General features: G+C 35.9%; 1 protein-coding gene across 9 annotated transcripts in view; it reads right to left on the bottom strand.

Moving 5' to 3' along the window:
- Positions 1-24,639, bottom strand: part of NRXN1 (neurexin 1) — a 708,974-nt gene that overhangs the window by 446,841 nt on the left and 237,494 nt on the right. For all 9 annotated transcript variants that reach the window (XM_039384935.1, XM_039384929.1, XM_039384934.1 and 6 more), the window contains one exon: positions 24,615-24,639. This exon is cut by the window's right edge and continues 137 nt beyond it. In XM_039384935.1, coding sequence (XP_039240869.1) covers positions 24,615-24,639 — 25 coding nt within the window. The remainder of the gene's footprint in view (positions 1-24,614) is intronic.

Here is a 24,639-nt window from a genome sequence, read left to right as displayed (position 1 = left end):
TCTTAACTACACCAGAGATCTGAACTCAGAAAAACATATCCTGCACCTTTCACACATCCGCAATCATTGTCTATCACAATACAGTTACTTCAAAAATTTAATGTCTTTATGATAATCAACATTTTCTCCTAGACTTTCACCAATTTGTTTTTCGTAGAAAGTCCAGGCTGGAAGGGACCTCAGAAGATCAGCTGGTCTAACCATTTATGGGAGCCTAAGTGAGATTATCTAGCACCCTGTCCAATTGCATCTTGAATACTTCAGCAGTGGGAACTCCATCATGTTCCTGCAGAGGTTTTTCCAATTATTGATCTCATTTTACCAAGTTTATTCCTTATATCAAAATAAAATCTCTCCTGGTACAACTTGCGGAGCAACCCGTTGCTCCTCGTCTTCTCCATATTGTTCCTTGCAAAGAAAGAGCATCTTTTCTGTGTGTACCTGCCCTTTAAGTACTAGAATGCTGTGAGATGAGGTTCCCCCTGAGTCTTCTCTCCTCCAGAAAGAAAAGACACTACCTTTCTTCAGTCTTTCCTCATAGGGCAAATCCTCCAGCTCTTCTGATCATCTTTGTGGCACTTCTTTGGACCCTCTCCAGTATTTCCACACCTTTTTTGAATTTTGCAGACCAGAACTGGGCACAGTACTCCAGGTGCAACCTGACAAGTGCTGAATAGAGCTCGTAATGGAGCTGATCCTTGTGGATGTAGATCAGGATCCAATCTCCCTTTGCTGTTCCAGTGGCCCACCACTGGCTCATGTTTGGATTGTTGTTCATCAAGACTGCCATGTCCCTTCCAGCAAGGCTCCTCCACAGCCACACAAAGCCTAGCCTGTACGGGGCTCTTTGGTTATGTCATACTAGGTACAGGACTTCACACTTATCTTTGTTAAACTTCTTGGCTAGCCCAGTCTGTCCAGGTCTCTTTGTAAGATGGTTTTTGGTTCTGATGTGTCCATATTACCACCCAAGTTTGGTGTCATCGGCAAAGTTAGTGAGGGTGCTTCCAATCCCATGATCAAGATCATTTATGCAGATGTTGAGCGGTGCAAGGCCAAGTATCAACCCCTGAGGGAACTCACTTCTTACAGGCTGCCAGCCTGAGTGAAATCCGTTGATTGTCGCCCTCTAAGTGCAGCCTGTTAGCCAACCTCCTACCCATCTCACAGACCACCCACACGATCTATCTTGTCAGTTTGTCTACGGGAAGGCTGTGGGAAACATTACCCAAGGCTTTGTTGAAGTGCAGGTAAACAACATCTACTGCTTTGTTGCAGAAGGTGATTACATTAGTCAGTTCCTGGATTTTGCTATACACTCCTATCCATCTCGTTCAGGTTAATATTTCTTTATATAAACTTCTAGCATTTGTTAATCATCCCTCAAAACCTGTTGTGAAGACTACATATTTGTGTGCCTCCTTCATTCATCACTGTCAGTTTTGGCTTCTTGTTTCAAATACTTATACCCACAGTGAGTTGAAAAGATTTATGATTCTTGACCCATGACCTAAGTCTGAATTTGATCTTCCCCATTAAAGGTGCTTTAAATATTGACATTTTGTATAATGTCCCTTCAGCACAACTGAGGTATTTCAAAAGTTTATCTATTTCTAACTCAAACTCACCTATTTTAAACCTGCAAAACCCCACACTGTGCTCTTAATTGCCCTAGCAAAGCACTCTGATGTTCCTTCCAGATTTTAACACTATTTTTTTACTATTCTTTACTCACTGTTGTTATTTTTATGTTATTATGTTTCTTCTTCCTGAATCTTACAGCCTTAAATTAATCAGTAAATTGCATTCATTACTGACATGAACCCATTTTTTGGTCAGTAATGATGTAGTTCTCCAATTTTCCCCATTTTCACTCACTTTCATGTCAGCAAGAAATGGACTCGGGATGTCTCTTTTGGGATTCTCTACTTTCCATTTAGTGAATCTGACTTTGCTGTAATTTATGAATTTCCTTGCTAATTTGCTGAAAGTGCTACTCAACAGAGATGTAGGTAGTTAAAAATCTCCCATGAGCATCCTTTTATATGGAGTATCTTCAGAAGAGACAGAATTTCTCCAGCGGCACTTGAAATATGCTTAATGTTGTTTTGTTTTGTTTATATTTCTTCACTGGAAAATTATTCAGTAGTTTCCTAGCACTGTGTTTTTAAATATTATGGCAACCCATTTACTCATTCCAGTTCTGTTTCTCCTATGTAAATTAAGTTACACTAACCTATACTGATGTCTATTAAAAAAAAAAAATTACTCATTAAGTTCATCTGAAACCATTAATGGATGTCACATCCACTTTCATAGGAAACTCACTCTTTTTGGACATTTTCTCTGTGTATGGCAAAGGTGCTTCACAGATCTTGAACACTTTTTTCAGAATACCTACATTGTCTCACTTTTATTGTGATAGGGAATTTATATGTCAAGTTATCTTATTGAATCAACATTTTCTTTACTGTATTTTTTGACTACTTTAAACATCATGTAACAAGCCACACAGGATTTCATTTCAGGAAGCAAGTAACACATATACTTGCATATTTTCATATTATTAACTTATACAACTTTACTTATTTTGCTGAGAGATCTTAAAGTGCTATAGAAACATTCTAAACAAATATGCCATTTAACATAGTCTGATCATAGCTAGATCAAAGCTGGTGAGATTTTTTTTTGTTTGAGTTTGAGGTGGGTTTTTGAAGTATCAGTCTGTAAGATTTTCCATAGTAAAGTCTTGATATAGCTCCTACTAAGGTCAGTGGAAGTAAGTGGCAATTACATCAGACTGTAAATCAGGGCTAATTAGATGGAGATCTGTGTATAATTGACCTAGGAGATGCAGAAAAAACCACTGAGATCAAACAGCTGAACTTTGAATGTGCATACTTAAAAGGCAGTAGTTAAAATATTGCATAATGTATCCAAATTCTGCTCTTTTGTTTTATATTCATTATCATGTCACTCTTCAGGAAACACAGATATATTCTGGATGGAAATTGGAGCTTTCTAATTTAAAGGAAACATGAATAGTCTAAATATCTCCGGAAAAGTGTATGCTCCTGGTAGATTAACATTTAGTAATGTAATCTGCTCAGAAGGAGAATATAAAACCGCAAAATATAGGGAGACTGAAGGATGAGAAAAGTTAGAGAAGATACAGAGAAGATAAGCAAGAATGACCAAAAGACTGGAAAATATGTCACACAGAAAAACACAAAGGATTCAAAATGTTTGAGCTAACAATGAGGTGGGAAGCTGTCACAGTTCAAAAGTATCTATATAGCAGGGGGGAATAAGGTAAGTAAGGATAGGGCCAACCACAAAGGTGAATAAAGTGAAAGTAGATTATTTCTGGTGTGAAGATAGACACTTAAAACTGAGAGACCATTTAACTACTAGAATCATGTCCTGTGAAATGTGGTATATATTATATTTTATATATATATATATATATATATATATATATATATATATATATATATATATGTGGGACAAGGAAAACAGTAGAGTGGCTATGGTATTTGAGAAAAATCAGTTCAGCTAAACCAAATGACCTAGTTTATACAGGAAGCCACTTCAGATTATCAGTGTTCCTTGAAAACTGTGACAGTTTTGATTAACAGAAGATTACAGAATAGGGACAATCTTAAAGACTATAAGTGTCAAGCTTCTGGTTACATTTAATACATATATAAATGGGTGAACACATCTATAGATGTCAACATACTTGCTTAAAGTTAGCTAAATAAATCGCTCTTGCCTACTCAAACCCCCTGCATTCTTCTGTCAATAACAAGATAATCTACCACTTCATAAGATATGTGGCTTCAGCCATCCAAGAATTTCACAGCATTTTGCAGCTTGGAATTAATTATCCTTGCATATGAAAGACTATAGGTATCAGTAGAAAAGAAGCCATAGAGAATCAAGGGTTATAAAGCTGCAGGTCAGGAAACAGGTTGCATCCAACAGTCTGCAAAGGTACACAAAGGCTTCACGAGCTGTGCAAACCAACATAACACTTATACATGGAAATTTCAAGAACAGTATTCAGATATGTAGATTTCAAATTCCTCATGAGCATAATGTCTCCTTAAACTTGAGCACCTTATTTATTTACCGCAAAAGAGAAAATGCTCCTGTTACTTAACTATTGAGATGCTCTTTGAGTGTGCTGTGTTGAAGGTAGCTTTGATTCTGCACTGTGGAGATCAATGGGAGGTTCTCCATTTTTTGAGTAGTGTCAGAGCCAACACCAATAAAATCAAGTAGTGCATTACAGAAATAATGGAAATAAAGTAATCGATTCTAATGAGAGGCACATGCATGATGTGTCACATTTCAATTTTAATTATTATTAGTTAATTCCTGAGCATGTACCATAGAACCTGTGGCCATCCTCCACTAAGACTCAAAGTCTACCAGTCAGTAATCAAATTTTCTTGCCAAGGATTCACTCTTGCTAATACTAGATTCTCACACTTGCAATATAAATCAACCAGTGTAAGTGTGCAAGCTTTCCTGCCTTTTAAAAAATGCAACAGAAACCTTTGAAAACCCAACATCCTTCAATTCAGACTTTCTGAAGTCTTCTGGATTCCTGCAGGCAACAGTGACAGCTACTCGATGCTAATATACACCAGATTCTGCAAAGGTCTGCATCCCAGAGACCAAATGGATAGACTGCTTCCTCAAGAAAAATTGTGGAGTTTTGTTTTTGTTGTTTGGTTTTGTTTTGTTTTTTTCTCATGGGTGACAAACTCTATTCAGGAGCCTCTTTCACCTTTAAATTGAAAGCTCCTATAGAGCACTAACAGACGTAGAAACATGTCTTTTTATAGTATCGTACTCCTCTGAAAGAAAGTGCTGAGAAAGGAACTCAAATGGGATAGGCAGCTTTCCATTCTGTAGCAAAGTCTGGATTTGTGCCCTTGCTTTTTCACTCCGTTAAATACATCTGTGGAATCACAAAAAATAATCATCACACAGAGCAAGAACAAAGTTTTGTTGGTTCTGTTTCTTGTCTGTGTCGAAAAAGCAAACACAATCCATTACAAAAAATGGTTAGAGAAAATAAAACAGCAATTAACAAATAGAGTTGGAGTAGTTACACTCTCAATAAACCAACACAGTGGAAAGTGAACAATTTATTTTTAGGGAACATCTACCTAGTCTTCAGAGCTCACTCTTTTTCATCCATTTGGAATGATATAGCTCTATCCACTTCATATCAAAAACAAACACACGTATCATTGTGTGCTTTATAAGCAGAACCAACGTTTTTCTATTATCATCTTTGGTATATAGAAGTTTGCAGATTTAGTGCTAACAAATACACTGCATCAAAGCCCCAATTCTTGCTGGAGTGTAATATCATCTTTTTGAAGAGATCCACTCCCTTAGGAAAGCAGCTACCACATTAGGTCATAATGTACAGTACCAGTACCAACTTCAAGGTTTTCTATAAAGCATGTGTATTTCAGACTTACACATAAAGCACCATGTATTTATATAAAATTGATTGTGCATTTACACACAAAAGTTGTTAATAATCATAAATAATGAGTATTATTTATTCCAGTAGCATTCATACAGAAATAGCAGTGTTTGTATAAAACAAACTGTATGACTGTGATCTAAATAAGAAGAGACATAATCAAAGTCAGGAGGTCTAGTGTTCATATCAAAAGGGTACCAGATTCAATTGCACATTTATTGTGCATTAGGACTATTCCAAATGTGCTCCTTGTAATTTATGTCAGTAATACATATTCTAAGCACCTACAATTGATTCTTTATAAAAAAGTAAATATTCAATTTAAGAATTTTAAATCCCTTCTGTTAAAGCTAACAAACACTTTCTACTCTGATCTATGTCTATGATTTTTTATTTTTTTCTATAGCTCTAACATTTTTCTCAGAAAAAGCTCTATAAATTCACAAGAGAGAACCCTGGAAGTGGGCAATTCCTTTGTCTTTGGTCCATATCTAGCCAGTTATAAAGCATTAATCATTTCAAATTTGGCAGACTGCTAAACTAGTAAGTGAACAAACGTTCCACAGGCCTGATTATATGTCACAACTAAAAGAACAACAGCAATAACTTGTAGCAACAATGCCAATAACTTACTATTTCTGTAGCAAGAATTCAGGAATGAAAAGTCAATACCACAAAGTAAAGCAACAATGCTGAACTACCTCCCCTCTTTCCTACTGCAGGTATGGAACAGGAGCTACCCAAAACCTGGAGAGTAGTGAAAATACCACTGAGTTGGGAAATTCTATATTTACAGATTCTAAGTTGAGCTTTTTATTGCCATCTAACACATGAAATAGACTTTTACAACTGCCACACACACGCACATATATGTATTTATATATATATTTAAGACGTTTCAAACACTACACTACTATTGAATTTACAAGGCAAACAATTGTAAATTTGGCAGATCTTCACCATCAAAGGTCTACCTTTTCATTCTCAATAAACTTACTTTTACTGGAAGTTACTAGTGACATAGGAAGTGTTTATGTGCCAATTATTAGGTTTTATGTACAGCATACAAGACATTTAAAGGCATAATCCCTACTATTCACTAGTATGTCTGTTTGCAACATTGGATGGATACATAACAGCACAGATATATCTGTCTGTAAGGCAATTCAAAGAAATGGAAGTCTCAGAAATATGCATATGCTCTACCTATATGAACAGAACAACCATCTTACATAATTAACTACCATTATGCTTTGCATGCACATCTAAGAGCAGTCACATGATTATCTGACGATGGCACTATCAACAAAAATGTCGCTTACAAAAAGGAATTGCCATTCCTTTTGTTCTGTCTATAAGGAGCTGAACTCTTTGACATTTGTTAATTTTTCAGGACATGTTTGCAAAACTATGCTTCATAAAGTTATGATCAATGAAGAGCAACATCTTTAAAACATGAGATCTCTACTTGCTTTCACTAGAATAAAGAAAAAACTCCTTTGATTAGACAGAGCTACATCTTCTCTTCTAGATAGAAATACAGTGAAATTGTAACCAGACCACCTTTAGAACAAATTATTGTCAAAACCTAGAATTTCAAAGGAAAAAATTCAGATAATATTTAATATTTCACTAGATAATATTTATTATTTCACTGTCTGCTGATAAAGCTTATTACGTCTCCCATCCAATTGAGGAGACTCTTTACGCTACGCGCAACTTTAATTCCAAGAATATTAAAATTAAAATATGACGGAAGCCCCTCTTTTCTTATATTAACTTAAATCAGGAGTTAGCTTGTGTGAGACAGTAAAGTTTCACAGACATAAATCTAACTTTAATTAGAATTTCTATTTGCATTTTAGTATTACATTTCTTCTTTATTAGTTACAGGTAAAAATGTTATTAAAAAGATTCAAGCTTGATATTCATTTCTATTCTACTGTATATTTAATGGTACTGAGCTTCTTATCATTCAGTACACCAAATACAAAGAAGCAGAATTTATTCCCATCCAGTCAACAAAAGTGAGGTTTTTTCCTTTGTTTTTTTTTTTTTATCACAGTAAGGTTAAAATGCTTCACTTGGACATACTCAAGTGTATTACAACAGTTATTCCTGCTAAATAAATATAATTACAAAAGTTCACTATTCTTCATACTTCATCTTAAAAGCTGCATAAACAAGCCTGAGATTTCACTCAATGAATTATGGAATGATGTAAAATGCACAAATACCACCTTTTCTAAATATTTTAAATAAAAATATCCTGGACTGATGCCTGCTGTATATGCCAAGCTACTTCATCAGCAAATTAGTAGTTATTGTATTCATCTCTTATAATACACAAAGCCCAGGTAGGTCTGTGTATTCATTTTCACAATTCAATCCTGTGCCTTCTAAGAAATCTGCTCTGTCCACTGTCTTGAATGGCGATAATAAACTGAAAGCAAAACAGATTAAACTATGTGTCTTGGGATATATGAATTCCTGTATAAACCAATAATAGATTATGATAGAAAGATTTTTAAGGGAATAGTAGCATCTGTAGAGTATGAACTTAAGTACTTCCCTGTTTTCTTGTGTTTTACAAGAAGTAACAAAGCATTCAATAAGTAGATTTTGCTATCATCTCTAAGTTTTTTTTTCAAGAAAAGTACTGCACATATTGGAAAGGATATTTCTCCATGATTTCATAATATGGATTTACATACTTCTAGGGAAGAAGAGAAAGTTCAAATAGATCTTAATTCCTTTTCCTGCTTCTTGAAACAAATGACTTATATTGTTTTCTTAGGGACTTTAAGACTTTATGAAGAAGTTATAGCAGGTTAAATGCTTAGAGAAATAAGAAAAATGAAAGCTACTTTATTAATAGTGCTCATTTTCCTCAAATAAGGAAGCCAGGGATACCACAGAAAGAGTAAGTCTCTCCTAAAAAAAAAAAGTTACTGAAATAACTACTGCTCTTACTGAAAGACAGAACGAGTCACAATCTTAATTTCATTTAAAAAAACTCACACAATGAGCGCACACCTACGCTTATTGTACACTTATGCCTTTTCAAAAAAATTTTATAATTTCACTTGAAATTATCATTTCAATTTTTCTTTTATCTTCAGTATGAAATCCAACATATTGATATCAAAGAAAGAAGATATAAACCACCTTCCCTGTGTTCTGCAGACTCCACACTTGACAATTACTATTTTATTCAAACACTTTTCCCTGTACATGGGCCTTCCTACAACAGATGATTTTTTAATTCCTTACAGATAATTTTCAAAAAAAAGAAAAAATCTACTAATTTGTATACCATTCTCAGACCAAACTAATCTTTCCTAAATAGTGATGTTTCCTTGTAAAATTACATAATTAATTTTTCATTTTTTGCTAAATTTTAAAATTTAGAAAGTGTGGTTAAAATCACAGACTGCTTATTTCAAACTGGTCTGTTACAAACAAAAAATTGCTTTCTTTTCCTATGCAGAGAAAAAGTACCATATTTCAAGTTTGGTGATATTTTAACTGACATCTTCTTTAAATGCTTAAAAAAACTTTATTTCTGGTAGTTCTAGTCCAAGTTTTTTTCTTAAGAAATACAATATTCAGATGTATCACACATGAGTTACTTCATTCTTAATCTAAGCTACATGACATTGGAGCCACCTAATATGAATTATAGGTGCAGTGTTTCAGCCAAGTGACCATAAGAACCACTGCAGGAATTACCTCTAGCATAACTTCAGTGATATCTCAATGTCACTCTAAAATACTTAAAATCAAAAATTTTAACGGAAAATGTTTCAAGAGCAGAAGAAAATTAACAAATAAATACAAATAACCAAGAGATCAAGACAATAATACAGAGAGTAGTAAGAAACCAATAAAAAATACAAGACAAGATAGGTTTGTAGGCAGGAAAATGTTCTTGCCAAGTCTTTAGAGTATCACAGCTACAGCTAAGTGTCAGGAAAAGGGGAAGAGAGAAGAGACAGATAGAGCTCAAAAAGAAGGAGAGGCAACCAAATGACCAATCTGTTTCACCAATATTTCCAGCAGATCTCCCAACATCTAAACCAGGAATCCCTTTCACATGTTGACAGAGACACAGACTGCAAGATCACCAGTTTTTGTGGATGTCAGCTTTTGAATTCTCAGGTATTTTGGTTCACATAATACCAGCATAATGACAGCAAACTACCACACATCTGCAGTTCGGTACCTTGCTAACACTTCCATCTGCAACCTCACAAATCCACAGATCACGCAGGCAAGGAAGAGCTGCTGCCATGCAAACATCCTCCAGAAAGCAAATAGCTTTTATAACATGTGAATAGAGAAAGTACTGACAGATTTTGTCTTGTTTCAAAGGAAGAAATATAACACAGCTAGACTTTCTAAGATGTTAAGTAAAAAATAAAAAGAACAATATTACAGTACAGGAATCAAAGTAAATTACCAGGAAAGGCTTTTAAGTCTTTTCTACATAAATAGCAGGACCGTATATAGAACACAGTAGGATACTTTCAGAAGAATACATACCTGTGCTGTTTTGTCCACTAGAAAATATTAATATAAATGGGTAGTAAAGAGAAAATAGTCTAAAATTTTGACATGAACTCAACGGGAATCTGCTATCATTTTAACTGCCAGTTGTTCCTGTGACATATGCAGGAATGCATGATAGTTTAATATTTGAAAAGAAGGTTGCTTTGGAAGAAAGTCAGATGAATCTCAGATTTTCTTTGTATATATTTGAGTATTCATCATTTAACAGTAGAGGCTTGAAAGAAATCTCTCACAGCTTAAAAAATATATCTACCAAAAACGAGCAAAAAGACTCAGAGATAAAAAAATTTATTCTTTACTGTCTGAAAACTTCTTTCAATATTTATTTAACACAGTCAGAAAGAGAAAATAAGTATAAGAGAAAAAAAAATTAGCTCAAAACCTCCGTGGTTCAAGATTCAAACAGAAATAGGTGTCATTATTTCAATATCTAGAACCTATCAATTACAAATGTATTTTATTCTTCTCCTATAGCACTCTTTCACCCTCTGAGACCTTTCAACAGACAAGGAAAATATTGTTAGAAACACATTGCTCATTCACAAAAATGACCCTGTTCTCTATCAATATCAGTCAGGATGATGTTCTTGCTTACATTAAATAAAACACCACACAACAAAAAATCAGACCAACTTCAATGGGCGCAGTCCCAGTGTGACATACAAGAGTTCTACACTTCAGACTACAGAAACTAAAAACCTTGAAATAGTGATTCTTAGTAAATATCATAGCTGACCCTCGCTCCTTTGTTCCAGAATTAGTGGCCACAAAGGAGTAGAACAAACAGGCTTCATAAGTTTATTTTACCTTTAGGTTTTTTGGGGGTTTGTTGTTTGGTTGTTTGGTTGGTTTTGTTTGGGGTTTTGGGTTTTTGCTTGGTTGGTTTTTGTTCATTTTTTTTGTTGTTGTTTGGGGGTTTTTTAATTTCTTTTTATTGCTTGGGGTTTCTTATTTTCTTTATGTTGTTGAAGTTTTTTGTTTGGTTTGCTTGTGTATGTGGGGGTTTTGTGGTTTTGTTTTTGTTTGGGTTTTTTTAATGTGTTTTATGTGTTTTTTTGTTGGTTTGGTTTTGGGTTTGGGGTTTTTTTTTGGAGGGTTGTAAATTACAACCTCTGAATACTTTTTCTTGATAAGACTAAACACAAACTGCAACTGTTTCAAATGTCAATTGAATCTGCGTTACCTACAGTGAATAAAAGAAAATTGGAAAAACACTATTAGAAGGGACCATTACGAAATTGGAACTTGAAGCAAACCCAGATCATGTGGTTTCTATATATTAAGATAGATAAAATGTATCTTAACTGTTATGTTCTCCTATCATTTGGAAATGCTCACACTGAAATGTGCAGTGGGTTTATAAGTGCTCTTGTCTGTTGTTGACACCACAACACTCCATAATACCGTCTGTATAATTCAAAGATGATGAACATTTCTTACACTGTCCCACTATTGTGATTTACTAGGCCTATCCCTCCACTTTTGCCTGCATTTCATTTGATGTTCCATTTATTACTGGCTTTGTAATTTTTTGTTGAATCACTTATTTGGCAGAAATCCAGTGATTTTCCTTGGCACACTTACTCTTCAATAGTAAAAATGCATAAATAACCAGGGGCAAGTGTGAACATGCAATATTAATATTATTGTTCTAGTTCACAACAGCACAAACAAAAATAATTCAAGTATAAAAGAAGTTAAGGAATTCATTTAACATGACTGAAGATGTTGATACGTTCATCCAAAGTGATCTCAGGTCAGCTGAAACTATTTTCAAATGTAGCCTAGTGTCATCTGGGGAAAAGAAACTAGCACTAAAAATACCTGTGCAAAGATCTTTACTTTGAATAAAGTAAATTATGATTTTGTTTCAAAAGCGTATTTAAAACTTAGCTACTTGGTGATTTAAAAAAAACCCAAACAAACAAGGAAAAGCAAGAATCTTAGTACTTAAACTTATTCAACCTGATGGTAGGAGAAATACAAAGCTGCATTTGCATGTTTACTTTAATCAGTCAGCATTTAAACAACTGATTTCTATATTGACTGAATTACAGGGTATATGCAAATCTTAAAGATCCTTTGTATTTCTTCATCCGATACTGAGACAGAACACAACAACTAAGTAATTTAAAGAGAATTTTCATCCACAGCTAGATATTGTGGGCAGAAGTAAAGTATATTTATATATTTATTTCAAGTAAACATGGGGAGATAATTTTATTTCAATACAGGTTATTCTTTGTATTGAATACTACTATTGCACTGCAGCACATGGAATTGCTTTGATAAATGGTGTCTGCTTGTAAAAAGAGCTATTCTTTTGCTCTCTGACAGTCATTTCTGATGGTAAAACCAAAATCACAAGACAACTAATAGTTTTAGCTAAGAAGCATTTCGTATACACAGTACGATCTCCTTTTTATCTCAGGGATGAAGAAGATACACCATCCCAAAAAAGTTACATGTTACTGTAGGTATCTTTAAAGGAAAACTCTCCCAGGATGCTAACTAACAAGGTGGTCACTTTAAATCAGAACACTTTGTATGCAACTACTCACAGTTAGTAAGCAGAGAAAAAATACAGGTATGTGAGTATTAAAGCTTAATACTTACATGAACACCAGCAGGCAAAAGACAGAATCAGCCCAAAACCTCTGTCCTCATGGTCTTGGCCACTACTCATGTTTCTACTGGCCCTATTTTATTAGCATAACACACCTGAATTCCAAACAGCATCATGGCTTCAGCAAGACAAGACAGACAGACAGGCAGTCCCCCCTGAAGAGAATAAGCTGGTGCTGACTATACTCACCCAAGAAGGTAGAACAGAAATTTTATTCTCCCGAAGAACTGAACCCTCACTCCACATTCTGAACACAGCATCAGGGCTTCTGCCTATGCTTTGTAGGAAGTGAGTGCCACTAATGTGTGAGAAGCCAGCTTCTACTGCAAAGACTAATGAATGACACTTCTCAGATCAGGAGGGTGAAGGTGTGCTGAGTTTCTTAATTTCAGTCAAATGCACACATAAAGTACATGGGCTCTTTAAATGTGCCAGAATTAAGATCTAAGCATCAAAACCTGTAAAAGCACTCAGAAAACCAAACAAGCGAACAAACACAACTGTAGAGATTTTAAGTCAACTTCCAGCATCTATAGGCATCTGCCTGTACAGAAACAGCTGACTTGCAGATTTCAGAAGTGTAAGTTTGTACTTCAGTAGGATTTATGTATTATATACATATTTAACAGATTTGTAACAGGACTAAGACTGTTAATGAGTGAAACACAAATGAAAATGTGTATGTGAGAAAGTAGCAGCAGAACTAGCAGATCAAAGGTTAAAAACAGCCTTCCTGTTGACAAACAACAATGTTTCAGGGAAACCACTCCCAGAACATCATTCCCAGCTGCAAAATTGGGAAAAAACTCCTTCTGTCAACGCAAGTGCTCTGGCAGGAGCACAGCACAGACAACCCCTCCACAGAAGACAGCAATCTGGCAACAGCAGGATGGCAACACGGTTGCAGTCTATCCCACACACCGTTTATTTTCCTGCTAGTGAAACACAGAGAGACATATGGCACACGTACCTTTCCAACAGAAAACAGGCAGTGGTTGCTGCTCATTGTTTAAGAGCTACAGAGACTGAAGTAAGCAAAAAAGCTGAAGCAAAGTACCATAACAACTGCTGACTTATAAACAAGAGGACAAAGCTGCAGACCAAAGACTAGTTTGTCACTGTCAGCCAGGGGAGCCCGAGAGATGCAGTGAGTACTTCACACCCAGAGTGCCCTTGGCTTTATGCTGAACACCAGAAATCCAGGCCAGACCACTTAGATGTTCTGATGAACAGCCGATGAGAGTGAGTGAATGAATGAAATCTATGAGAGCACGACTGTGACCTGATCAAATAATTTACTATGATATTTTGCTACTCAAACCCCTTCTCCTCCCAGTCCCTCAAAAAACCCCAAAACACCAAAAAACCACTTCCCCTGTCTCAAAAACTTGCACACTTATTTTTAGATACTGAACTTCTTGTCTGGGTTTGATTACAAGTTAGCAAAGCCTAGGGTAAGTCTACAACAGTAGAACTCCAGTGTCTTAAATAGGAGCCAAATGGTTCTTCTGAATTAGCATCTCTGTATTTCACTGAAATGAAACAGAAATCAAGAAAATCAAAACACAGTAAACACCAATTACAACAGAACTTTAGCATGCAAAAAATCCCTGCCTCACTACCAAAAAATATTTTGTCATTTGTACTTAAAGTTTTGCTTCAGGCCCTCTCTCAGTTCCTCTTTGAAATACATATTGTTTGTTTAATTATTTCTTTATAAATAAGTAGATTTCTATAAGCATTCGGTGTATTATACACAGAAATCTGCTATTTATTTATTTATTCATTTGTGTCATGCCCCAAATACACTGAACAAGCTGCAAAAACTGACAGGCTGGAACTTATAATTCCCAAGGTGATTAGAACGTGAATTCTGTGATACACATTCACTTTTGACACAATGTTATGATGATTGCAAAGGTCTGATAAAGGGAAAAATTACAATTCCAGGATTGGACAAAGCTAGTATGGCCAGTCTTCGCGAACGAAGATTTGGGAAAGGTCATTACCCTTTGAGCCTGCTCAGTGGATTTTTAGGTGAGACACAGTGTGCGCTGAACTGAGCCCAACTTTTAATTCTAAGGTTCAACTGCCAGGGCCGAGCAAGCTTGGATGGTGGCAGCGAGGTCCTCAGGACGTAGGTTTGTTTAGAGTGACCTTCCCTTAGATGGATGGCCTTACAGGGCTGACGAGCTCCATCTGCCCGGAGGGGTTCCCTGACCGGGAATCGAACCTGGGCCGTGGTGGTGAGAGTGCCGCATCCTAACCACTAGACCACCAGAGGGCCCCACAAAGCTAGTAGAGGACATTAAATAAATTAATAAAGAGGAACACCCTTTTAGGGAAAGCTTAAGTAATGAAGGGTTTGGAGAGAAAGCAAGAAAAATTAACTGTAATCATTACTAAAAACTCTGAAGGTCGAGACATAACAATTGATAAAATTTGAACTATAAAAGTGACAGAACAAATAGGGATGCTTGCAGATAGCTCTTTGTCTACAAGCAGAACATTTATAGAGCACATTAGCAGTTAAGGCCATAGCTGTAAATACCACCAATGAATTCAAGAGTCAGCAGTCATTTTCATAGTGCTGGGAGTGGAAAAGGATTAAAGACAACCTGGCTGGGTAGGTCACTGAGGTTAGTATAAATCTAGAGTACCACATGTTCTTTGAGCTAAGCATTAAATCTCAACTTAGCATGCCCACAAGTGCTTGTGGTTATTAAAGTTTCTAAGTTGTCAAAGTGTAATATTTCAATGGTCTGCTTACAACAGCTATTTCTTTTTCTCATCAGTACATATTGCTCTTCTCTACATTACATTTTAAACAGGTATTTTTAAATATTAAACTCAATTCAAATGCATTAAACTTTTAGTAAGATGCTCTTTTTATCCTATTTTTAATATAAACCAATATGCATCCATGTACTATTTGTTGCTTCCTATGAGTGCAGAGACATTATATGTGGGAATCCAACTGATTCTTGTCAGCATGGTGCAATACTTCATAAAAACATAAAAACCTGGAAGCATAGTTTCTGATCTTTCTGAGGCTCCAAATAATGCCCAATAGGTTCACTGTTGTATTCGGTGATGACTTACATTCATCTGCACCTAAAAGACTGTTATAAAGCAGAGATCAAAGATACACAGCTACTTTGATAAATGAAGGTCTGACAGGGGCCATTCACAGCTCACAGGACTAATCATAATGGTTATAAAAGGAAAGATTTTTCCCTACTCAAATTCCTGATTTTTCCCTATGCTTTCCTTTTTTCAGATAATACTCATAAAGTCAAGAAAAATCATTTTAAATAGCATTGCCCCACAGTTGTCACTTGCTTGTAAACATGTTCATGAATAAAAAATATGTCATAAATTGCCATGTAATAACTCATAAAATACAGAACGTTCTTTAGCAAAATAGTATTTCAAAGCATGTTATCATTCTATGCATACAAATTGCAGAAGAGGCGTAATGTCAAGACATGACCTTTTCAAGAAAGAGAAATGTATGAATTGAGAAATATATCCTCTCTAGTTCCACGTTTACTTCATACACCTTCTCCAGATGAAGTACACATTTTCCAACTTCAAAATACACACAATTTAGTGCCTGTCTTCTCTCTACAAACTGTATCTTTTTCTTTAAATTCTTTGCCAGTGACTACTTACTGAAAATTATGTCTGTGTTTACATGAACAAAATCCCCATGACCTTCAGTAATTAAGTCACTAGTTGACAAATACTTTACAGAGATCTCCATCACAGTGTTAGCAGAGCTTTGCATTTTATCTGTGTGTTTTTGTTTTTTCCTTTGAGCCTTGAAATGGTTCCTTACACATTAACGCATCAGCTTCTCTGCTTGCCTTCGCAACACAAGGTTTGTTAATCTGGTGTCTCTCAATTCTGCTCTCCTGAGTCACTCAGGAGAGGACCCTGAGCCCATAGACGCCTAGGCAAAAGTTTGCCAGGCATTTCCCAGGAGTCAGCTTGCAACAGATACTAAATACTGCAACTATATATCACATCTTTCCAGAGAACACACATTTTTCACATCCAACATAAATATCTGAGAGGAGAAAGATAACAGAAAAAGTGAGAAGCAAGATCAGCAAGCTTAAGATTGCATGGAGAAGAGAAGCAAGATTAAAAATTCATGGAAAACAAAATGAAACAGTATACCAGGAAAAGCAGTACAAATGCAGAAATTGCGATTTTTTTAGGCAGATGGAAGATGTCAGAATTAGAACAGCTGTAGAGAGGTGATGATATAAAATTTGCATTAGAATTCAAGCATGAGTTTTCTTAAGAAGTACAGACTGATTTCAGAGTAGAAGGCAGGCAGTAACCATAAAAAAATAAAAAAAAAGTACCAAACTAAAAAAAAAAAAAAACAAGCTAATTAGAAGAAATTTGAAAAAGTTAGAAAATTACAGAAAATAGTGCTTATCCTCTCCTTTGAAAACATGCATCTTCACTAATCTTTAAATTTTATTATAAAAAAAAATTCTTCAAGAGAATTAGTTTCATAGAACCTCTAGCATTAATGAATAGCCAACAAGAATGGGGAATTTTATATCATTTTGAGGTATTTTACTCTACATTTTTTAGTTATTTCAACATTTTAACTTTTCTAATTAGAAATAGAGATGCTTAAAATGCCCTGTTCCAGTCAGAACTTTCCACTGTTTTGGAAAAGCTCCATTTCTGTCAATTTTAGGCAGTTCTATTTTGCTTTCCAAAAATGGTTTCTTCCATCAAACAAAAATCCACTAGTTTGCATAAAGAGCCACTTTGGAGGGATCCAGAAGAGATTGTTTCAATACATATATATACAATATAGTTAAACACATGAGTGACATGCAAGTTATAGTAATTTAGAAAAAACAAAGAAGAGATGTGAATATCTGCTGGCAGAACAGTCACTGTGTCCTAACATAGTTGCAAACACACAAGTTTAGTCCCAGTTAGTACAGTCACTATAGAGACTGTCCTCCATGTACCCACCCCTAAATGGTTGGTAAAATATCAGGAAGTCAAAGATGTGATGAGAGCCACATCACTAATTTCCCTACCACCGGTTGCCTATTGAGACATATCTGGATCTTACCAACATGATACGTATTTTAGACTCAGACTGCTCTTAAGAATAGTCAAATATAGAATTTATGTAAAATCTTTGTGTCTTAAGTGGTGATAACCAACTTGGAAAATACCAGTTTGGGCTACTGGTCTACACAAGTGTTCTAGCTTTCAGCACCTCCCTGGGTCAGGACTCGATTTCCCACAAAACCAAATACAAGTAATGCAAAATTTTATTTTTAAACAAATACAAATGATACATATAGTAATTAACTTTTAAAACAGCCAATCAGTTGTTAATCTTCCATAAATCAGATAACCATGAGTCCAGACTTCTTCTAGATTTGAATTATTTAATAAACCTGCACATATACATTTTAATAATGCCATGCTGGTATCACCTATTACCCTACCAGAAGTCATGGAACAACACATGCCATAGCCACACTAAACCTACATATACCTAAAATTTGGCAAATATTTTACAATCCTTTGTTAGGCTTAGTTAGTTAGGTAACTTAGTTACCTAGTTAACTTTATTCTAAATCATGGTAATACTTCTGCTGGATTTTTCCAGTGTTCAGTTGATTCAGTTGATCCATTGATCAAAAAACACTGAAGATGCAGCAAAAGAGTCATTTTATGGCAGCTTTAGAAAGTCTCGAACCCTTTGAGCATTACAGATTATTTACAGCATGTAATAGGATGAGGAACAAGATGTATTGAAAGACTACAGTAATCTAATTAAATTTGGCTAACTTTTTTCAGTGGGGATTTGATTCTCTCCTGACTTTATTCCTCCATTTTGTCTTTCCTTAAACTCAACAATTGGACATTCAAAAACATCACTACAAAATGTGTTGCTCTTCCTCTTGCAAAAGGATGGGTTGTCTAGACAGTCTCCTTTTTTGCAGAGGGAAATTTAAGCTCTTCCTTGCTTAAATTTACATCTCAGAGGTTTTGGGGAAATAGGATTTAGAACAAGATCAACCAAGTTCTTTACTTGAAAATTCACATGCAGCTTTATGAGGCTTGGGATAGGCGGGAAAATTATAATTTTCTTTTATCTTTATCTTAATCCTTACACCAATTCCCACAACAATGTATATGTTGATCTTCTACAACTCTGTTCACAAGTGTGGAAAACAGAGAAAATTAGATGTCTCTAAGGCAAAAAAAGAGTCTGTAAGTTTAAATTTTTGTATTAAGCATTAAGCAAAATTTTAGTGGAATATTGTTATTTTTAAACTAGGTCTAATTCTCTGCATACAGAAATAAAATAGTCAATCTCCAACACATTTATTTTGCCACCATCATTGTTACCTTCTGGCATTACCAGAAAGTCAAAATCAGAGTGGGGTTCTGTAAAAAAAGTAAGAGAATCTCTTCATTAAGGAGTTTTTAATCTGTCCCATACGCCTTTACTGGGCCAATAAAGTGATGCTGGCACCATTCCAAACTTATTACCATTCTCAGACAAAAGACTTATGGCAGGCTCTGCTATTCTGCCAATTGTACCATGAGGTCTTCTTAGGTTGCTGAATAAACAAAGCAAAACACTTCAGTCTTCCATTTTACTTGACTTTCAGAAACTGTCAACATGGATCACAGGAAAATATATATTTCCCTGAGAACCAATGTTAAATTCCTTAGAGAAATGGCTATTTCTTTTTTCAATAGGTTTCTGTACGACTATCCCCAGTGCAGCTAACATGAGGAAGTAAATGCTTAAATTGCATATATTTGGGCTTCATTAAAGCAGCATTTATCAGATTGTTTGCAAAAGTATAAGCAGTATGCTCTTGACCATATCAATGAAAAACAGCAGAAACAGTCTTTAAAAATGCTACATATCTCATCCTAGGAAATGGATAATTTGAGTCCTAAAGTGTTTTGGAATACTGCTTTTCAGTGAGTCTGTTGCTGAAATCCATCTCAATGGATTACTAAAGCTAAAAAAACCCCAAACTAACAAACCCCACAGAACAGATCCAGGAGAGCCAAGATGATCTTACTTCAGAGAAGATATTATCAGAAAACTGTCCTGTTGGTCATAACATATGAGATATATTGAAAAGCCTCCAGAAGAAATTCATGCTATTAAACAACAACATACTGTTTTCATTTGCAGAGGAAACGAGAGCAAGATAGGTCTTAATCATTCATAAGTTATCCAGGTGGTGACAGATAGAATTCAACTGAGGCAAAAACTTTGGGGAATGAAAAAAAGTTGGATATTTTGCATATGACAGTGACAACAATATTAGACATTACAGGACTAAAGAAAATTGTTTACAATACTGGTTGAAGACTGCTGTTATTTTTAAGATGTTTAAATAAAGGAACAAAATTTTATTTAAATAGATGTTAACCAGTACAAAAAGAAAAGTGTTTTATACTATTTACAGACAACAAGAAAGAGGATTAAACTCAAAATACAGAATTCAGATTCTCAAATATAATTTGATCAGGCCTCACTTTCTGGTGGTACTAATGCCAGAGGAAATGATGGTAGAGTGCTTTTCCTGGGTAGATCCTTCAGTTTCCCAGACCAAAGTCCTCAAAAAAAAATAAATCTGTCCACCTGCTCTTCTGATCCACCAGGGAAATCTTACCTCTTCAAACTCAACTACAACAATACATCTCTTACAGTCTCCCAAATTTTAATCCCCCTAGCTCTCTACTATGTGCTCCAACTGGCTTATCAACTGCCTGCTCTCCTTACTGCAAGTCCATTAGTGCTTATTCCTATGCCTACTTCAGTCCTATTCCAGTGTTCTGAACTAACAGTGAAGTTACAGATAGTCCACACAATAAGGAGAGAAAGGAACAGAATAACCTTTGGCAGCTCCCAAAATGGTCACAACATTGCTGCTGTCACTGTGATCTTTGTAGTGATACATCATCTACAGCTTTGTTACAGGTGGCACAGTTGGAAAGATTGTGGCTTTGATAGTTTATAACCAAAACATTTGGTAGTTTTGGTAGAACTGTAGCTTGTTTTGTCCTAGGACTTTGAAGCACTGAGCCCACTGAACTGACACAAATACACAGTGAAATCAATGCAACTGAGCATTGATTTACTGTCCAAACACACAGTTGACCAAGCCATCTCAGATTCACAGCTAATGTACTTCAGGACCAATTTGTACAATACATACATAAAGCATTTTCAGATGTGAGCACAAAATCTTCAAATGCTATTCAGATGCATGTTCTGCATGGAAAAGATATCTGGAGTCAAAACTGGACATATGAGAGATAAAGATTAACACAATCTGTGTATGACTATCAGTTCTGCATACTACAGAGTAAGTTCTGCTTAACAGAAAATTTATAGCTATGTATCTCAAATAAGAACACATTTTAAAGTGATATGTTAGGCTAGCTCATAGTATGAAAGCAAGTAGCTTAGCAATTAGTAATTGTCTAGTAGTACTAAACAATTAATTCATGTGATGATGTACATCATTATTCCTAATATATCTATATATATACTTGCTGTTGTTGTTATTGTTTGGGGGTGCAGGAGTGGGGGATGTGTGTTTTCTGTTTGTTGGTTTGGTTTCGTTTTTAATAATGTTAATTGTGTCAGTTAAAATATTAGCTTTTTTAGAAAAAATGCAGTGCAATTTAAAATTGGACTTTGAGCTTTTTTACATTAGCCTGCAAATATTTTATGCTAGAAGTAATGCTAAATATGTGCAAGTTTTTAGGACTGGAGATTTGTTTAGTTTTATTTAGCACTGAGCAGGTAAACAGTTTTTACAGTATGCTAGTTGAGCATCACTTTCTGAGCAATAAGTAGGCAAACAGAAGGCCAAAACTAACAGTAAATGGATTGAGTTTGGGGTACATTCTCTTAGCACAAGTCTTGTTCCTGCACTGCCATTTCCTTTCACACTACTTATTTAAGGCATTGTTTTTATGTTTCTTTCAGCTGAATTTCAAAGGTAGAGAGCATCTCCAACCATTTTTACAGGTATTAAACCAACTTCAATCACAGTAAAAGCAGCTACAGCAGCAACACCTGGGTATTGCATAACCCACAATAGTAGTAATAATGTTAATTATGTCTACAAACATTTCTGAACACTGGATCAAGACCAATGTTTTACTTTATCAAACCTTTCATCTTTATTATTAAATATGTCAAATATACTAAAAGTATATTGCAGAGTGACCCAGATAGGTTGAAGAGGGACCTGGATAGGTTGGAGAGTTGGGTTGATTCCAATGGGATGAGGTTCAACAAGGCCAAGTGCTGGGTCTTGCACTTTGGCCACAACAACCCCGTGCAGCGCTAAAGGCTGGGGACAGAGTGGTTGGAGAGCAGCCAGGCAGAAAAGGACCTGGGAGTTTGGATTGACAGAAAGCTGAACATGAGTCAGCAGTGTTCCCAGGTGGCAAAGAAGGCCAAGGGCATCCTGGCCTGTATCAGGAACAGTGTGGCCAACAGGTCCAAGGAAGTGATTCTTCCCCTGTACACAGCGCTGGTGAGGCCACACCTGGAGTACTGTGTCCAGTTCTGGGCCCCTCAGTTCAGGAAGGATATTGAGGTGCTGGAGTAGGTCCAGAGAAGGGCAACTAGGCTGCTAAAGGGACTCAAGCACAAGTCCTATGAAGAGAGGTTGAGGGAGCTGGGGCTGTTCAGCCTAGAGAAGAGGAGGCTCAGGGAAGACCTCATCACTCTCTACAGCTACCTGAAAGGAGGTTGTAGCCAGGTGGGGGTCGGTCTCTTTTCCCAGGCAACTATCAGCAAGACAAGAAGGCATGGTCTCAAGTTGTGCCAGGGGAGGTTTAGGTTAGATATTAGAAAGAATTTCTTTACAGAGAGGGTGGTCAGACATTGGAATGGGCTGCCCAGGGAAGCGGTGGATTCTCCGTCCCTGGAGATTTTTAAAAAGAGACTGGATGTGGCACTTATTGCCATGGTCTAGTAACCGCAGCGGTAGTGGATCAAGGGTTGGACTTGATGATCTCAAAGGTCCCTTCCAACCCAGCTGATTCTATGATTCTATTACAAGTGTACTGAAGATGACCACAGCCCTCCAGCTATGGGATGAAAAACAAACCATACGTGTCATGTATATAACCACTGGGAAAACTGGTCTCAATCTTATGTTACCCCAACCACAAAACTTCGGTCAACAACTTTAAACTGTCTGTGTAGTGTCGTTCTCCTAAGCACAAAACAGATCATTTAAAAGGAGAAAACACTTCTATTTCTGCACATTTTTGTTATAAATCACTCTTTAGAGGGTAACAGTAGAGTGCATAAAGAGGTAGGGATTTTGAGGTGAAAACTCCAATACTGAAGTTTCATTTGGGAATCTAAGGATTTTTTACGTGTCTGAGATCACAAAGCACTCTAGACTTACTGTTCCAGTTTGAAGGTTAGATTTCATTTCCAAAGGTGCTGTGTGTCATATTTTCTTAATAAGTCGCATAATATTATTTCTAGCCATGTTCCAAGACACCATGATAAACCTGCTCTGGTACAGAGAGTGGGTCACTTTGACCTGATTCATCTCCTATTTCATTATAATGCTAAGTAAAGAAAGAGCACTTAAACCTCCTCTCAAGATGACTGAAGCTATTTACCAAATTGCTTATATAAATCTATTGCATTGTCTCGAAAAGCTTAAGGAACTTAGAAGTTCTGAACTAGTGAGCGGAAGGCTGCTTTGCAATTTGAATTCTGTTTTCTCATGCTTGAGCACTACTTTACAGACTAAAGTTCTGATCTCTCTTTTTATTCACAGAACAGACCCATTGAAAATGAACAAACGACAGGCACATGCTCTGCACAGAAGCTAAAGAAACTTCTGCACCGCACAAATGAAGCAAGTTCCAAAATCAAAACAATCTCACACCAAATTCCTCTCTCTCTTTATGGAAGTCCTTAGCTGCCTTCATTGATCACAACCATGGCAGGAAGATCTTACACAGATCCTTGAATACAGAATTTCCAGACTATTTATTACTTAAAGCAATAAGAATATCTCACAGTCAAATTTTTATAAACTCTTATATATACATTTTGTCAAACGATTTGTGGTATAGCCAGGGATTATAAGGAAGTGAGTGATGGTACATGTTCTGCCTATTCTCTTCAAAGCAGAGAAAAGATTTCCTTCCTCTTCAAAGTTTGGCTACACAGCGCTGTTCAGTTCCCATTTGTCTTTTGTAGCTCAGCTCTTGTTGAAATTCATTTGTACTTATGGTTTCTTACTGCAATTTACTTATTATTTTAGCTAAGTTAAGACCTGCTACTGACCTTGTGAGACATATTTTTTGTATCTACAGTTAAGAACTGCAATTGCTCAGGAAACATAAAGAAAGAAACCATTACTATTACCCTCCTTTCCAAAAACACTGAATGACAGAAAGCTGTCAACTGTAAGACTAAATTAAACATTTTTACAATCTCATTTTGGTTAAAGGAAACTATTACAATTCAGCAAAGAACTTCAAAACAGAACTTTAAGCAAAAGAATAGCCAGACTTTTATGGTTTTAGTGGCAGATGAAAAGAGCAGGTTCCACCTCAGCCCAAGGTTAAAAAGTTCATACACTGATATGATGGGATATATGAAGCTGTTTTCAAGTTCAACTACCATAAGATTTTTAGAAGCAACCAAGTTTAGCAAATGTGTCCTTTATGGTTTTGATTCTAAAAGACACGTGAGTTCCAATATTGGAATACCAGACAAAAGGCATATCCTGATGGGATTTCCATGGAAATGTTTTCATCTTTGCCCATCTTCAGACAATAGGATGAGAAATTTGTGATGGATTTATGGCTGATGATATTTACCTCTTTGAGACAGCCCATAAAGTTG

The sequence above is a fragment of the Pipra filicauda genome, unplaced genomic scaffold (assembly GCF_003945595.2).
Source record: "Pipra filicauda isolate LSUMZ 115617 unplaced genomic scaffold, ASM394559v2 scaffold386_size940508_pilon, whole genome shotgun sequence".
In the NCBI taxonomy this organism is placed as follows: Eukaryota; Metazoa; Chordata; class Aves; order Passeriformes; family Pipridae; genus Pipra; species Pipra filicauda.
This window is presented reverse-complemented; position numbering and strand designations above follow the sequence as displayed.